The sequence below is a fragment of the Dasypus novemcinctus genome, chromosome X (assembly GCF_030445035.2).
Source record: "Dasypus novemcinctus isolate mDasNov1 chromosome X, mDasNov1.1.hap2, whole genome shotgun sequence".
Taxonomy (NCBI): domain Eukaryota; kingdom Metazoa; phylum Chordata; class Mammalia; order Cingulata; family Dasypodidae; genus Dasypus; species Dasypus novemcinctus.
In genome coordinates this window covers 77,686,903-77,704,974 of record NC_080704.1, presented here as the reverse complement: position 1 = coordinate 77,704,974, position 18,072 = coordinate 77,686,903, and the positions used below count along the sequence as shown (strand labels likewise).

Here is an 18,072-nt window from a genome sequence, read left to right as displayed (position 1 = left end):
CTTATTCAACACTGTACTGGAAATTCTAGCTAAAGCAATTAGGCAAAAAAAGGAATAAAACACCTCTAGATTGGAAAGGAAGAAGGAAAATTTTCCCTATTTGCTGATGACATGATCCTAGATATAGAAAATCCTGAAAAATCCACAATAAAGTGATTAGAGCAAATAAATGAATCCAGCAAAGCTGTGAGTACAAGATCAATATGCAACAAATCAGAAGTGTTTCTATACACTAGCAATTAACAATCCGAAGAGGAAATCAAGAAAAAAATTCCATTTACAATAGCAACTAAAAGAATAAAATATTTAGGAATAAACTTTACCAAAGATGTAAAGGACTTATACATGGAAAACTACAAAACATTGCTGAAAGAAATGAAAGAAAACTTAAATAAATGGAAAGACATTCCAGTTCATGGATTGGAAGACTGAATATTGTTAAGATAACAATTCTACTCTAAGTGATTTATATATTCAATGAAATCCCAATCTTGACAAGGGTGCCAAGACTATTCAATAGGGAAAAATTGTCTCTTCAATAAATGATGCTGGGAGAATTGGATAGCTAGATGCAAAAGAATGAAGCTGGACCTCTATCTCACACCATATACAAAAACAAACTCAAGATGGATCAAAGACCTAAATATAAGACTCAAAACTAGAAAATTCCTAGAAGTAAACATGGGGAAACATCTTCAAGACACTGTGTAAGGAGTAGTTACTTAGACTTCATACCAAAAGCATGAGCAATAAAAGAAAAAAAATAAATAAATGGAACTTAATGAAAATTATAAACTTTTGAGCAAACGACTTTATCAAGAAAGTAAAAAGACAACCTATGGAATGGGGGAAAATATTTGGAAACCATACGTATTAGTCAGCCAAAGGGGTACTGATGCAAAATACCAGAAATGGGTTGGTTTTTATAAAGGGTACTTATTTGGGGTAGGAGCTTACAGTTACCAGGCCATAAAGCATAAGTTACTTCCCTCACCAAAGTCTATTTCCATGTGTTGGAGCAAGATGGCTGCTGAGCAAGAGGGTTCAGGCTTCTTGGGTTCTTCTGGGCTCAGCACCTCTGTTTTCTCCACAAGGTCAGCTGTAGACTATGAGGCTCTCTAGACTTTGCCTCTCTCCACAAGGTCAGCTGTAGACTATCAGGTGAATGGCTCTGTCTCTCTCCCTGGGGCTTCTGCCGTGTATAAGGAGCCATCTCTATTCTTCTGTGTTCTTCTCCTGGCTCGGGTCCTCTCTTCCCAGGGTTTGCTTCTCTTTCCTCTGCATGCTGACTTCCTGGGGCTCCAGGTTATGGCTTCAGCATCAAACTCCAACATCAGAAACCCCCAGCATCAAAAAGCTTCAACTCTGTCCTTTGCCATGCCTTTTATCTGTGGGTCCCCACCCATCTAGGGGCGGGGACTCAACACCCTAATGACGTGGCCCAATCAAAGCCTTAATCATAACTCAATCATGCCCAGGTACAGACCAGATTACAAACATAATCCAATATCTATTCTCTGAAATTCATAACCATATCAAACTGCTACACCATATATCTGCTAAGGGTTTAATATTCAGAATATATAAAGAAAGCCTACAACACAAAAACGAAAAGACATACAACCTGCAGTAGTTTGAGACTGTATATACCCCAGAAAAGATCATGTCCTTAGAGATAATCCATTCCTGTGGGTGTGAATCTACTGTAGATGGGACCTTTGGTTAGATCACATCAGTTAAGGGCCATTGATTAGATTACATTGGTAAGGTGTGACCCATGGTAGGGCTTGATCCTCTTATTGGAGTCCTTTATAAACAGGATGAATTCAGAGAGACAGAGAAAAGACCCAGGTGCTCAGGGAGGAACCCAGAGAAGCTGAAGCTGAAATCAACAGAACACAGGAGAGCGAAAGCCAAAGAAGGAGTAGCCAAAAACTAAAAGCAACAGAGCTTGGAGGAGACGGCAGAGACTGGCAGATGCCACCATTGTGCCCTGCCATGAGATAGGAGTCCAGGATGGCCAGCAGCTATTTCTTCAGGGAGAGAGCTTCACCTGATGCCTTGATTTGGACATTTTTCTCAGCCTTGGAACTGTAAGCTTGTAATTTAATAAATCCCCATTGTAAATACCAACCCATTTCTGGTATATTGCCTTGGCAGCCTTTAGGTAACTAAAACACAATCCAATTTAAAAATGGTCAAAAGACTTGAATAAACATTTCTCTAAAGAAGATACACAAATGGTCAATAAGCACATGAAAAGATGCTCAAGGTCATTAGCCATCAGGGAATTGCAATTCAAAACCACAATGAGATAACATTTCACACCCCTTGACTACTAGAATGGCTACTGTTTATTAAAAAAACAGAAAATAGCAAGTGTTGGAGAGGATGTGGAGAAATAGGAATGCTCCTACATTGTTTTTGGGAATGTAAAATGGTACAGCCACTGTGGAAAACATTTTGGTAGTTCTCCAGAAAGTTAAGTATAGAATTACCATATGACCCAGAAATCTTTCAGTTCTAGGTACGTACCCAAAAGAATTGAAAGGACTCGAACAGTTATTTGCACACAGATTTTCATAGCAGCATTATCTGCAATTGGCAAAAAGTGTAGGCAACCCACGTGTCCATCAACAGATTAATGGATAAAAAGGATGGAATATAATTTGTCTGTAAAAAGGAATAAAGTTCTAATACATCCTAAAACATGGATGAACTTTGAAGACATCATAAATGAAATAATCCAGACACTAAAGGATAAATATTGCATGGTTTCACTTTTTGGGTGAGAATGTGGAGAAAATGGTACCCTCAGACACTGATGATGGGAATGTAAAATGGTGCAGCCAACTTTGGAAAACAGTCTGGCAGTTCTTCAAAAAGTTAAACATACAGATATCATACAATCCTGCAATTCCACTAGTGGGCATGTATACAAGAAAAATGAAAACATATGTTCACACAAAAACTTGTACATGAACGTTCATAGCTGCATTATTCATAATAGCCTAAAGTGGAAACAACCCATATGTCCATTAACTAATGAATGGATAAATAAAATACGGAATATTGATATAATTATATATTGTTTGGCAATAAAAAGGAACAAAGTACTGCTAAATGTTTCAACATGGAAGAACCCTGAAAACATTATACTATGTGAAAGAAGCTAGTCACAAAAGATCACATACTGTGTGATTCCATTTATATGAAATATCTAGAATAGGTAAATCTATAGACAGAGTTAGGATTATTTGCTGCCAGGGGCTGGGGGCAGGGTGGAGAGAGTAATCAGGAGTGAGTACTAATTAATTAGTATGGGGTTTCTTTTGGGGGTGATAAATATGTTCTAAAATTTATTGTGGTGATGGTTACACAGTTTTTCAAATATACTGAAAACCATTGAATTGTATACATTAAAAGGGTTAGTTTCATGATATATGAAGTATATCTCATCTGAACAAAGCTGTTTAGAAAAAAATCTCAGGACTGCACACCAAAAAAAAGATAAAGAGGGTACTAGAATTGCTAAAAATATATCAAGAAAGCTAAATCTCAAAGTGCAAAATACAGGACAATAAAAAGGGTACTTTAAATACACTCAGACCAAAAATCTGAATGAAGAAGAAATAAGTCTCTGACCAGTGCCAGAAGTATAATAATGATAAATAACAAAGAGATAAAATTCCTCAATTACTGTTTTTTCTTCTGCATTCCCAGGAGGGAACTGAAGCCCAAGATGAGTAAAGCGGTAGTAAGTGAGAACCAAACTACTTTCATAAGAGTTCAAATATTGCACTGAGAGTAATTTCAAACGAGATTGCTGAAGCTATGTCAATGATCTTTGAGGAATCATGGATGAAGATGTTCCAGAACATTGGGCAGATGTAATTCCAATTTTCAAAAGAGGTTGTGGAGCAGATGTGGCTCAGTGGTTGAACTCATGCTTCACATGTATGAGGTCCCAGGTTCAATCCCCAGTACCTCCTAAAAAAAAAAGGGGGGGGGGAGTGTAAAAGTTAATTCCATAAATTAAAGACCAGTGAGTTTGATATAAGTCTAGAATGGATTACTACATGGTTGCTTGAAAGAATAGAAATGGAAGATAGAGCAAGAAGCCAGACTGAATTCAAAAGAAAGCCAATTTACATTAAAGCTTATTTCTTTTTTTGCAATGTTACTAAGTTGGTAGCTGTGCAAAATATGGTAGGCATCTGGACTTTAGCAAGGCTTTTGATAAAATCTTTTATGAGATCCTTAAGAACAAAACTGAGAAATATCACCTGGATATTAATTATTGTTAAATCGATTATAATTGCTTGAAGGACAATTCTCAATGCATGCAGAAATACAGACTACCAGATCACTATCACGCTAGATGACGGTTTCTAATAGCATACACCATAGGGCTCTAGTATTAGGATTCATTAGATATGGAAACCATGCTGATAAAGTTTATAGTTGACAACATCCAGGAGGGATAGTGAATAGTTGAGACAGCAGATTCAGGGTATAGATTTTAATTATAATGATAAGTATTTGGGGGTAAAATAAAAACTAAGACTTGCCTGGAACAGATCAAATCAAATCAGGGGCCAGATCCAAATCTCACACCTGAATTAGAGAATGAGTGCAAGGGAATGAAATAATTTTTCACTATTTCTGATATCAGTCTCAAATTTGAATTGTAGTTACTGTTAGAATGTGATCTGAAATAACCCTGTCAACACACCAACAATACCAATAATAGATACCAGACGCCATAATACTGGAGGTTTTTATCTACACTTGTGGCCTTAATTACTCTCACCCTCTTTTAGACGATCTCCTTCAGCCCTGGTTTTCTTCTGCCTTTCTGATCCAGCAAGGTCTACAAGATGCAGCTTGGAACGAAAGCTGCTATGCCTGCAATTACAGGGAGGTAGAAATGAGAACAGTACACAAGCTTAAAAGAAACTGAGTATCAAAGCTGATTTGTTGGCTCTTGTTTTCTGTCAGGTCAGTCAAAATGTCTCATTGGTTACTAATGCTTATGGCATTGATGGCTGATGATTCGTCAAATCAATTGAAGAAGCAGCCTAATACAGTTATTTCTTTCCATCATGGAATTTCCCCATCGTTTCGATATATTGCAGGTCAGCATAAAAAATTAAATGGAAATTTTTTACAGATGACACTTGAAGGCCAGCAGATGACACAAAAAAAGTTTAGAAACTCAGAAATGCAGAAAATATATGTATAGTATTGTATAATACTTAACCCAAATTTTACAAAAAGGTACTGTAAACACCCCATAAAGGAAAAAGAAAAAATGCAGACTTCACTTGTACAAAGGGAGGTCCAAAAAATTTTACATGGATTTTCCAGATCGCGGGGGTACCATGCCCTGCAATGTGGAAGAGATAACTGTATTATTCAACTTTAGAAGAACATTAAAAACCTTGACTCTTTAAATTGTAACTTACTTGTCACTTTTCTTTCTTTGTTCTATGGAGATCGTAAAGATGGCATGCGATCGGGAAGACTGGGAGTTCATAGCTGTGGAGGCCACAGTCCTACAGTTGTTGCCCTGCTCCAAACAGGTAACAGTATCCAGGGCAACAAAAACAGCCTTTTCAGTAAGTCCCACAATCTAATTCAGAGAAAGAGAAAATTCCCTTATAATTCATACTTCAAATACTAAATCAGAAATATAGGGATTGGTGGTTAAAAAAATTATGCCTTGATGTTCCAGTAGAATCTCATTAAATAGAACAGTCATGATAATGAGGACTGTTTTTTTTAATTAAATTTTTTTTTACCCTCCCCCGCCTTGCGGCTTGCTTGTTGTCTGCTCTGTGTCCATTCACTGCGCACTCATCTGTGTTTTTTTTACTTGTCTTCTTTTTGTTATTGTTGTGCACCTTGCTCCATGGTGCTTGTGGGCCTGCAGCTCTCTGTGGCATGCGGGCAAGACTGCCCTTCACAAGGAGGCCCCAGGATACAAATCCAGGCCTTCCCATATGGTAGATGGGAGCACAAATGATTGAGCCGTGGCCACTTCCCCATGAGGACTGAAGATCACTGGAACCAAGGTTTTCAATCTTCCCTAGGGACTTCAGAAACAAGGATGCCAGCTAATACTGGAGGTAGAATACATATCTAGATTTTAGGGTAGCAATGGATAGGGGACTTCCAGGGAACCCCAAGTGAAGGCAAACTTTGGCCCTGAGGACAGCAAGGGCAATACAAACAACTAGAGTATTTCTCTTTACTACTTTTCCCTCCATGTGACCTCATGCTCTTCCCTAAACCACATGACCCATTTTATACCTCATTTCCAATAGGGGGAAAAGCATGGCAGTTTCCACTGGATTGGGAAGCCAGGAGAACATGGTCCTAGGCTTGGTGTATCTACATGGAAAACCTGTACAAGTCAAAATTACTTGGAGCCTCTGAGGACTGGACTAGATGATTATGATGATTACGAAGTCCCTTTTAGCTTCAATGTGTTGATTTTATTACTTCATAGCTCCCAAACTTATAAAGGCCCAGAATTTTCGAACTGCTTGTTACTTATACTTCAAACTCAGTGAATTATAAATCATATTCATCTTCTTTATACCAACATTAATTCTCTCTACAACTTTTCCATTTCTGTTAATAGTATTCCCATTCTCAATATTCTCAAAAGCTCAGGTTTGCCTTCAACTCCTCCCATTCCTCTATATCCCATCTATCACCAACTGCTAGTCATTCTTTTGAATCCATTGCTTCCTTTTCCTTTACGCATCTACTTGTTTAGTCTAGACCCATATTCCTTAGTGCCTGGAAAACAAGGCAACAGTTTCCCCAATTTTCTTCACCACAGCATTTTCTTCTTTTCAATCCATTTCTGTTTAATATTCTTAAAATCCTGCTTACTTAAATATCACCAAATTACTAAATCCTGTGGTAGATGATGATGATTAAGAGATGTTAAGATATTCTCTTAAGGTTTAGGAGCTAATTTAGTTGGACAGCATACACATATTAAGATAAAAACCTGGTAAACATAGCCATGGCAATCCTTCATTCAGAAGTGTTAAATAGCTTATATACTATTCACAGAGGTAGAAGCTAAACTCCTTAGCCTAGCCTCATAATCTGGTCCTAACTCATCTCCTACTACTTCCCAACCCAAATCCTCTAATCCAGCTGGACTCCTCTAGTATTATTACCTCGATGAGTATATTTTCTGCTTTTCTGCTTAAGGTACTCCTATTACTTTTTCTCTTACCCAAATCCCACCTCTCCACCTGAAGAGTGCTTACAAACTATCCTTCCCCACCCCAATTTAAGCCACAAACTCACACTTTTTTGTATTTATAAATTTCAACTTAAACAATGTTTGGGAATTAATTCTTGCCTTTGCATGAGACATGTAAAAGAGTCAAAAGCTGGCTCAGTATCAACATTCTTTTGAGTGATAGCATGTATGGGTTTCTTAATTGGGTTTCTGATCCCCACTATCCATATAATTTTCCTATATTCCAAGCTTATCAGGCTTTCAAAATAGGCCCAATCCTTTGAGTCTTGCTTTAGTATCTGGTTATCAATGTAAGGATCCAGAAGGGGGAAAAGAAATAAGAAGCATATGAACCCGCTGCTCACCTGTACCCCAACCCTTCAACACTTTCTTTCTTACTTTGGACAGGCGAAGAGTGAAAGAGGAAGATGGGCAAGACATAATTTTCCCAAGTTTTCCCAAGTCTGTACCACTTATTCTTATCCACTTTTAGGCTCTGAATTTCCTACTCCTGAATAACCAAACTGGTGCTAGATCTAAGCTCTGTTCTTTTCCAACACTGGCTTCTGGGTCTGGCCCACTCCCACATATGAAACTCTTAACTTTGCCTCAAATTTTGTATTCAGCAACAATTCCTCATCCTCTATCTATGCCATGTGATATAAGCCTCTCAAATAAGTGATTTCTTACTCCTATGGTACTTATGATTTACATTTTTAAATTTATTTAATTTTTCACTGTTTTTATATCCTTCCAGAGCCTATCACAATGTCTATTAAGTCCTGCCCAATAAAATATTCTGTGATCATGGATATGCTCTATATCTGCACTATGACCACAGGCCACATGTGGCTATGGAATATTTTGTGGCTAGTATGACTGAGGAACAAAATTTTAAATTTTATTCAATTTTAATAAATTTAAATAGCCACTGTGGCTAGTGGTAACCATACTGGGCAGTCCAGCCTTAGAACTCTTTAAATAATTGATATTAGCATTCCTTCAAGATATAACTAGAAGATGACAAAAAAAAAATATGAGTTCTGCATTCCTTCTCTACAAGAGGCTCCATCTAAGAATTCTAGATTAACAGGGAAATAGGTCTACAGAAAAGGTGAAAGACTGAGATGTTAGTAGTCATTTAAACCACAGTGGCTAATAAAAGGGGATGTGAACTTTAGTATTCTCTTAACATTTTTAATGATATCAAATAGCAGACCAACACACCTTGATGCCTTCCTTAGGATCCTCCCGTATACTTATTTGAGAGGCTTTCTCACGAGATGAGCACAGAAGATCCAAGATTTCTTCATTGTAGATCTGATATCGTTGAAAATAAAGAGGAAAAACAAGATGTTAACAGATATAACTTGCCAATCTACTTGTATACTGATGTACACTACAATGTAAGCTCTCACAAGGGCAGGGATTTTTGTGTTTTAATCACTGATATAGCCCAAGTACCTACTATATCCAAGGACCTAGGACAGGGTCTGGCACATAGTAGGTGCTCAATAAATATCTGTTGAATAAACACACTATATCACCACTTACACAGCTCAGTATTTCACCCAATTTTTATAACATTCTTCATGAAACAGCAGCATTATCACTTAAGCTTCAAAACGGAAAAGAGAAATACTTTTCTGAAGACTCTACAGGGAATCAGTAATAGTCGAAATTGGAATTAAGGCATTCCTATCATCTTTTTATATAGTAATGCCAACTTCTGTAACAATCAGATTAAACAGATGATTCTAACAAGGAAATAATTGGTTGGGAGCCAGACCCAACTGAGTCAGTTAGTTTTCTCTATCAATTTATTAAAATGAAATTTACTAAAAATGCAGTTTATTAATTTGAGTCATGCCAAGAAAACCTGATTTAAATTTATTTTTCTAACAAAGATAATTCTGAATTCAGAATAAAGATAATCACTTACCTCCAAGTAAGATACTTTCATAGTAAATTCAAAGTCACTCTTTTTTTCAATTTCTTTGAAGAGCAGTTGTATTACCCTAGGAATGACCCCAACTGTTGGTTCATTCTCTTGCTCTGCAGTGTATGCACCTCCCATTGAATAGGTTTTTCCAGAGCCAGTCTGTCCATAGGCCAGGACCGTTGCATTGTATCCTAGCAAAGTAGAAGTCACATGCATAGTGGGACTAGAACATTTTTATCCAATCAACATACTCCATTTCCTTCAGCAATTACTTGTAACAAAGTTAAGACTGCTCTCTTAAAAGAGTCTCTTAGGATTAGAAGACACACAAAAAAAGCCATATGAATGTCATAACTTAGCACTACTCAAAACAAGCAAAGAAGAAAATACCCCCAGAATGCATCCCCTCTTAATAGCCATTAAAAGCTAGGAAGTATGACACTTAATTAAAGCAGATAATGAAGATGGCCAAATATCTGTCAAAAAGCTGTTCAGACTTTATAATTCTATTCTCTATCTTAAGCAATTCAAAATTATGAGAATTAAATAAGTTGTAGATATTATACAAATAGGAGGGATTCTGTAATATGTTTCTTTGGTTAAAAGGGTCTTCATTTGAAAAGGCAATGTTATTTGCTCTTCATAGTTAATGAAAGCACCTGCTCCCTATCTGAACTCTCAGAATGCATACAGACCAGGTTCCTCATGGAAATGCTTTCATTTAGGTATAATTCAATGTGATGTATGTCCTTTGCTTTTATAGAGGACTGGTAAAGAATTATCCATTCAAAGTTGTTCACAATATAGTTAAATGAAAAACAGTTTAAAAGTAATTGTTAAAGGGTAACTACATAAATAGGAAAAAACCAAGTTAATAATATCTTGATATTTATCTCAAAATGGTGTAATAGAATGGTAGGTGATTTTTTCCTGTTTTGGTTTTTTTTTTTTTGCTTGTTTGCACTTTCTAAATTATTAAATAGAATGAGATATTAAACAGTGGCTGTGTCTTGTTGTCATCTGTTATCACTAATTTGCAGAACGATCTACAAAGTATATTTCTGCCTGAGTTTAATTCCAGTAAAGAAGTTTACTTTTAAAATCAATTTGTATATTTCTTCCTGTCAGAGAATCCAAATTGTCATTGGTAGTTTTTCTTTTATTTCATAAGTTTACATTTTGTACTGAAATAAGAGGCAGATAAACTCAGTTACAACTATACCAAGATTAGAAAAGAAACCAGTAGAGAATAGATGGGCTATTGTCATTAACTTCAATTGTTATTACTCACTGTCTAATTCAGTTCTTAAACTTGTTCCACCAACCCCTCTGCCAGTCAGGTGAAAACCACGGACCCCTTACTAAGTCCACACTATACTGTGTATTAATAAATACGTCACACCCACACCGACATGTCCCCACAATAATGTTTTTTTGAATTTCAATTCAAGCTCATGGACCCCTTGTTAAGAACCCCTGGGACTCTAATTAATTGTAAGGTAATAGCTACTAAAACTGCAGGCATGGCACCTGGAAGCTAACCTTATTTCAAAGTGGAAAAATTATGATCTTAGGAAGTTTTGCTCTAAAGGAACATGAGGCAAGCTTTCTCTGTTAAATGGTCATCATATTTATGTCAAAGCTGTTATCTAATGTTTACGAAGATAATTTGGAGTCTGAAGAAAAATTCTGAACTTTTGAATGAACTTGTTGGTCTAAACGAAGACCATGGCATTCTGAACAATCATAAGATGTTAATTTGAGATTTTCACTGTAATAGATTGCTATCACTTGGCATAACTATGGGGCAAGATAATAAAATTCCATAATTTTCCCCAATACCGTGGATATGTATATATAGTAATAACTTGGGAAACCAGGTTTCAGTGCTTTTTTTACTTAGGACTTTGTGGTATTGTGAGTACAGAGTACAAAAGGGTGCTGTGAGGGAGCCAAGAATGCCTACAACTGCAAGCAGGAGAATTGCATCCATCATCCATGTGGAATCTAAGCCCCCTCCTGATGTAGAGGGGGACTGGATATAACCATCCCAGGGTCCACAGGATGGAGAAATAGAGGATTAGAGTAGACTTACTGGTGTTCTGCTGGGGAACCATTGTGATTAGTAATGGAAGAAACTGATGTGGAGAAAGTGGCCATGGTAGCTGCTAAGGGTAGGGAGAGGAAAGAAGAGATATGATGTGGGGGCATTTTCAGGACTTGGAGTTGTCCTGGGCGGTGCTGCAGGGACGGACACACATTGTGTGTCCTGCCATGGCCCACTGGGTGGACTGGAGGAGAGTACAGACTACAATGTATACCACTGTACATGTGGTGCAGAGGTGCTCCAGAATGTATTCACCAGGTGCCACAATGATGGAAGAGGCTATTGATGTGGGAGGAGTGGGGTGAGGGAGGTGGGGGGTATATGGGGACCTCATATTTTTTTAATGTAACATTTAAAAGAAAATAAAGGAAAAAAAGGGTGCTGTGAAAAATACTGGCTTTGTCTTTGCAAATGAGTACGATGTTAACAACACACATACAATGGAATCACTTTCCATTTTATATTGCTTCTAAGACTATAATATTCAAAGTATCCCAAGTTAAGAATATGAAAATAGAACTATAGTGCTCTTATTAAGCTGTGGAGGTACATTCTCAGGAAATGACCAGGATAACAAAGGATCTGGAAATCATAGGGTTTCAGGAATAGATAAAGGAAAAGGGGGATGGCTAATTAGAAGAAATTTAGAGCTATATAAGTCTTCAGAATATGTAAACAGGAGAAAGATTAACTTTATAATGGAGAAGCCTGATGGACACAACCTTAATCAAATGAATATCAGCAGTAATCAAACAAATTGACATCCTGTGCTACCTGATAGGATTCAGTAAGAACACAGCACCATTTCTTTGATATTCCTGCTAAAAAGGAACAATATGAATCTAATAATAAGTAGACATCGACAAAAATTGAGGTAGTTTGTAAAATAACTGGCCTGTAATCTTCAAAAGTCGCAAGACCATGAAAGTCAAAGAAAGACTGAAGAACTGTTTTAGAATGAAGGAGACTAATGAGATAGTACAACTAAATGTATGATTTTTGAACTAGTGCCATTTGCTCTTAAGGGCATTATTGGAAAAACTGGTGAAATTTGAATGGGGTCTGAAGATTAGATGGTTGTTATGTAGCAATGCTAATTTCATGATTTTGATGGTTGTACTGTGATTATGTAGGAGAAAGTTCTTGTTTGCAGGAAATATACACTAAAGTATTCAGGGAGAGGTGTATCTGTGAACAACTCCTCTCAAATGTTTATACTGTTTTTTGCAACTTTTCTCTAAGTTTGTGATTATAGTTTCTTTTTTAGTTTTGAAACAAAGTGTGCAATGAGCTCTGAGCCATGACATCACTGGAAAAATATATATGAATAGCTGTTGCCTGGAAGAGGATTTCTGTTTGCCTAGAGAGATGAACTAAAGTCACTGGGTAGAAATCGCTGGGAAGCAGGTCACCATCAGCACCTACCAAAGAATTCATAATCTAATGAGGTTGCAGGACAAATAAAAATATAATCAAGTAAAAGAGGAGCAGAATCACAGAAAGCAAATACAGTATAAAACTAACTTCAAGGGTAGGGGGATTTTCCACAGATGTTATTGAGTGAATTCCTGGGCTGTGGGGTTTTTGAAGGCAGGACTTGTTTTATTCATTCTTATACTTGCAGGGCCCATACACAGAACCTGGCACATAGCATATGTTCAAGAAACGTTTGAAGATTTGAATAGCCTCACCTTTAAATATGCCTTTTATGAGTGGCGCTACTGCTGTATTGAAGACTTCTTCCTGCTCGGTAGCGGGGTCAAACACAAAGTCGTAGGTAAAGGATTTATCAGTACCAACCACCACCTAGAGAAGGCAAGGGACAGGGCCTAAGCACGAATGAAAGACTAGACCACGCCCCTTGCCGCCAGTCGCGCCCCAGCTGTTCAGAGGCAGCCGCAGGACTCTGATACACACCTGAGGTTCCCCGGGTACGAAGGAAAGGCACATCTGGCAGCCCTCGCCAATCTCTTTGGGGACTAGAGGGCGACATCGTAATGCCACTCTAACAGGAATTCCCTTCACCTCTTCCTTCATGATCCTACCTCAGCACCGTCTCTGTGGGGGAAAAAAGGCCTGCTGATGAATCTTAGTAGGTCGGCAGGGATGGGAGGGCGTCCTCCCTCAGTTCCAGCCCTCCTCGGAGGGGGGGGGGGGGTTACGGAACTCGGCAGGAGCAGTGGCAGCCTCCTGTTCCCAGCGGGATCGCTACCTCAGGAAAGTCACTCTCCCGCAGGCTTGGCCACGACGGAACTGCCTGGGAGCCCAATACTCTGAAGAGAACAAAGTGGCGTCTGAAATGGAAAGAAAAAAACCCGAAGCAGAGACTGCGACAGAGGACCAAGGCCCCAAGATACCAGGATCTTGAGCTAAGGGGTTTTTTCCTTAACTCACCGAATTTTTCCCGGTCTCCTGCCGCCCTGTCTCGACCGGAGCTTTAACCGCCAAGTTTCAAATAGGCCCCGGAGGTGCCAGCCAATCGGAGCGCAGACACTCTGAGGGCGGAGCACGCACATCGGCGCGCGCACGCCCACACGTTGGGAGGGGAAGAGTCCGCCAGGGTACCCTGGCCCCTCCCCTTTCTGGCCCATCCATGCATCCGCTTCCGGTTTCCAGAGGCTGCGCAGTGGCTTAGACCGCTGCAGGTGAGATGGTTCCGGGTTTATGTGGCTGGGCGCCCCGGACTCAGGCAGGGTGCGGGGTGGGGATCTGGAAGTTTACTAGTGGTGAAGGAAGGGTTGGTCAGAGGACCTCCCATATTACTAATCACGTGTGTGTGTGGGGGGTCCCTGTGCATAGTCGGAATCAGCACTCCCTTGGAGTTCATATGCGTCCGAAATTTCCTCTTCTGTAAGTAGATGTAACATTTACTTTGGGGGAGTTAATGTGAGAAATATCGCCTGTGTAAGGCAGAAGTTCTTAACAAGGGTCCGTGAGCTTGAATTGAAACTCAAAAAAAACACAACATTGTTCTTGTAGGAACGTGTTGATGGAGGTGCGATATATTTATTAAATAATTCACGGTATAGTGTGGACTTAGTAAGGGGGCCATGGTTTTCACCTGACTGGCTAAGGGGTCTTTGGAACCAAAAAGGTTAAAAACCGCTACTGTAGAGTACCTAGCAGATGTTCAGAAAAGTTCATAGTTCCCTTTTGTCATTTTTCTTCCTTCTTTACTCTAATTTTATCACCTAATCTTGGTATTGGTTGGGACTGCTTTCTGAAACTTGCTGGACTTTTGCTGTCCCTTTTGAGCCACATTTTGGTCTGCTTTGATTTACCCTTGCATTCCAGGTCTTTACCCGAGATGGATAGTCGGATTCCGTATGATGACTATCCGGTGGTTTTCCTGCCTGCCTATGAAAATCCACCAGCATGGATCCCCCCTCATGAGGTGGGTACCATCTGTGCCCCTGAGTAGAGGATTTTCTCCTGTGGGAATGAGATGATGCATGGAAGGGAGGATGGCAGCAGTATTTCTGCTGCCCTCCTTGTCAGGTTAGAAGACTAAGTGGAGAATGGGTTCTTCACCCTTGTCATAACCAGGGTCCAGGAGCTGAATTCTGAGCAGCTGGGCCCATTTATTTATTTTTCTTCCACTCCCCCTTCCCCACCCTTCTGTTTTTGCTGTCTGTGTCCATTTGCTGTGTGATCTTCTATATCTGTTTCTTTTTGTCTTCTCTTCTCGTCTGTCTCCTTTAGGATTCATTGGGATTCGATCCTGGGGACCTCTGATGTGGAGAGAGGTTCCCTGTCAGTTGTGCCACCTCAGTTCCTGGTCTCTGCTGCGTGACTCACTTGCGCGGGCAATGGCTCACCGCGCGGGCACTCAGCTTTGCTGCACGGGCACTCACAGGCACTCGGCTTGCCGTGCAGGCATGCTTTCTCTTCTTTTTCACCAGGAGGCCCCAGGGATCAAACCCAGGTCTTCCCATATGGTAGGCAGAGGCCCTGTCACTTGAGCCACATCTGCTTCCCTGGGCCCATTTATTGAGAGCTTCCTATGGAAGCCTCCTGCTAGGGTCCATTCACACCAGTGCCTCACATTTTGAAAAGTCATTCTGTCAAGAGGTAAAGGAGTAGGGAGCAATTGGGCTGCTGTTACTTCCCCATACTTTCTGTCTACTCATTTGGTCAGTTATCTGTTCTATTTAAATTAATTCCATGACTTTACCTTTTCCTGACTTTAGGGTGATTAATGTTCCAGATGAAGGTGGGTGTGAAATCTAAGACTGCTAGTAAGATCTCTGGGGTTGCTGTGTCTTGCAGAGGGTATACCACCCAGACTACAACAATGAGTTAACCCAGTTTCTGCCCCGGATTGTCACACTGAAGAAGCCTCCTGGAGCTCAGGTGAGCTTGTGGAGCAGATACCTCTTACTCCAGGCTAGATTTGTCTATACCAGGAACACAGGCCCAGAGGTTGGCCATAGGTGGGGATGTGGGTTGGGAAGGAGGTAAGGAGATGAGGAAACTACTCTGCTTGTAGGTAGAAAAGCTGAGATACCACTTGCACAACCTCTGACTTTCCTTAGGACACAATTTTTACAGTGCTGTTACTAAATGTTCATGTGTTTGTGATCTACGTTGATCCCCCACTTTGTGCTCTTGTCTTACAGTTGGGATTTAACATCCGAGGAGGAAAGGCCTCTCAGTTAGGCATCTTCATTTCCAAGGTGTGTGAATTTTGTGGGCAATGTGGATAGCTAATTTGTTGTTATAGACTGCAGAACCCTGATGTCCCAAGGGCTGGGAGAAGGATACTCAGTGGACTCATAGATGGGGCTTAATGAGGACATCCTTTTTGCCATTTAAAACTTTCCACCTGGCAAACCATCCATCTCCCTACATTGTCAGAAAAAAGCAATAGTACTTAATTTCACTTGAAGACTTCTTGAATTATTGCACCCCAATCACACATATTCTTATCACCAATAGGTGATTCCTGACTCTGATGCACATCGAGCTGGACTTCAGGAAGGGGACCAAGTCCTAGCTGTGAATGATGTGGATTTTCAAGATATTGAGCACAGCAAGGTAAAGCACACCACTTGGGCTGTGGTGAAGCAGGCAGCCAGCCGAGGTAGGACAGATTGAACAGGATTAGGCTAAACTGAAACTTGACAAGAAAGCTCTGAGGAAGTGTACCAGAGGGAAGCAGCTATTAATGGCCCAGAAAGTTGGAGTGGCAAATTACTTTACACATTATGGTTCTGCTGTGGGTTGTATCTTTTCATTTGTATAAGTTGCTGTGTTCCTTCCAGGCTGTTGAGATCTTGAAGACAGCCCATGAAATCAGCATGCGTGTCCGCTTCTTTCCCTACAGTAAGTGCCATTCTGTTTGTTTACCTGGCAGGATCCTGGGTAGGAACTCTTTAAATACCGATTACTAGAGGCCCTGCAAGCTGGGAGTGGGAATTGGTTCCCAGGCCTGAAAATAACCTGCTGTGTTCCTCCTTTTCTTTCTTCTTTCCCCCAGATTATCATCGCCAAAAAGAAAGGACTGTGCACTAGAGTCACAACCCACATCCCTCCACATGGAATCTGCCTGGACCAGTTGGCCAGGCCCCGGGGAAGCCACTTGGGAAACTACTCGGTCTTACCTTGGCCTAGTAGAGCAAGGAGGTTGGGGAGACAGTGAGAGCCTGCACTGATCCAGCTAGCAAACTGCATTACCCAAACTGCACTGCACTTTTAGTTCCCTTGTTTTCTGGGTGAGCTTCATTCCTTGAAAGGAGGATGATGTCTAGGTATAACCAAGCCTGTGGGGGGACCCTGCTAGAAAAAGCATCTGCCACTTACTGAATATCATGTGCTAGACACTTTCACAAATGCCATATCACTTTCATTGGAGTATGGAAATTAATAGAAAAAAAGAATCCCCAGGATCTTCGCTCTAATCTGACTGGCCATCTTATCCCATCCTTGTGCTATCAGTGGTCTCATACACCTCAGAGATTCCAGTGGGGCCCTGTTTTTCCCCTGTCCTCCTAACTTCTCCCAAAAAAGTAAAAGGCAATGCTGAGGAAATGTTGGTGTATGACTTTTGAATGATGCCGATTGGTTGTACAACAGTACTGAGGTAAGAAAAAGCTGTTCCAGAGAGAGAAGCCACTAGAAGGAACAGAGCAGCCTTATATCTACTTTACAACTACCTGTGTCTGACCTGAACATTAGGGTGGCCCAGGAACCTTAGCCACAGTATAATAGGAATGGCATAAGGGTAAGGGGTACTTGAAGAAACACTGCCCCTTACCTTGTGAGCTTTGGACATTTCTCTGCAGGGGACAGTATTAATCCTATCTTCTCCTTTCCCATATTCTTTGATCTGGAACTGTATTAAGGGAGGGGCTTAGTGCATCTCTTTTCAGAGGCAGCAGTAAGAGATTGGTTCTTGGTATCCAAATTGTAGATTGAGTAGCGAATTCCCCTTTTTCTTCATTCCAGCCTCCAAATAACCTTCTGCCGTGTTCTTAGATCTTTAGTTAACTGATCCATTGTTACAGGATCCAAGCCACACCTTAAGCTGTCTTCATTGACCTGTTCAAAATACCCTTTTAGAATTTAAAAGTTTTCTAATGAGGAATGGGGTGATGTGTCCCTATGATGAAGTTCCCAGATCAAGGACTGACTTCATCTTCTGCCACCTAGGCCTATGTTTTCCAAACTTACCTCATAAGAATCCTGGGCAGCTTAATTATATATTTCTATGTTCTTCCCTTGCTGTGCAATTCTCTTGGTTTGAGGTGAGGC

General features: G+C 40.1%; 2 protein-coding genes across 4 annotated transcripts in view; one reads left to right on the top strand and one right to left on the bottom strand.

Moving 5' to 3' along the window:
* KIF4A (kinesin family member 4A) overlaps positions 1-13,788 on the bottom strand; it is a 178,218-nt gene extending 164,430 nt beyond the window's left edge. The window contains exons 1-8 of one of the 2 annotated variants that reach the window (XM_058291023.1): positions 13,714-13,788; positions 13,532-13,613; positions 13,237-13,377; positions 13,011-13,125; positions 9,213-9,403; positions 8,498-8,590; positions 5,469-5,635; positions 4,814-4,908 (exon numbers count right to left, since the gene is read on the bottom strand). In XM_058291023.1, the coding sequence (XP_058147006.1) occupies positions 4,814-4,908; positions 5,469-5,635; positions 8,498-8,590; positions 9,213-9,403; positions 13,011-13,125; positions 13,237-13,356 (781 nt within the window). In that variant the 5' untranslated portion in view covers positions 13,357-13,377; positions 13,532-13,613; positions 13,714-13,788. The remainder of the gene's footprint in view (positions 1-4,813; positions 4,909-5,468; positions 5,636-8,497; positions 8,591-9,212; positions 9,404-13,010; positions 13,126-13,236; positions 13,378-13,531; positions 13,614-13,713) is intronic. The other variant, XM_058291024.1, reaches the window with a different exon arrangement.
* An 80-nt stretch (positions 13,789-13,868) lies between these two features.
* Positions 13,869-17,349, top strand: PDZD11 (PDZ domain containing 11). 2 transcript variants are annotated; one of them, XM_004449743.3, is made up of 7 exons: positions 13,869-13,964; positions 14,614-14,713; positions 15,589-15,672; positions 15,939-15,995; positions 16,258-16,356; positions 16,584-16,644; positions 16,799-17,349. In XM_004449743.3, exons 2-7 carry the CDS (start codon positions 14,627-14,629, stop codon positions 16,831-16,833), a joined length of 423 nt encoding a protein of 140 aa, XP_004449800.1. In that variant the 5' UTR covers positions 13,869-13,964; positions 14,614-14,626; the 3' UTR covers positions 16,834-17,349. The 2 variants fall into 2 exon arrangements, with proteins under 2 accessions (XP_004449800.1, XP_004449799.4); XM_004449742.4 differs by lacking the exon at positions 13,869-13,964 and adding an exon at positions 13,971-14,169.
* The last annotated feature ends 723 nt before the right edge of the window (positions 17,350-18,072 follow it).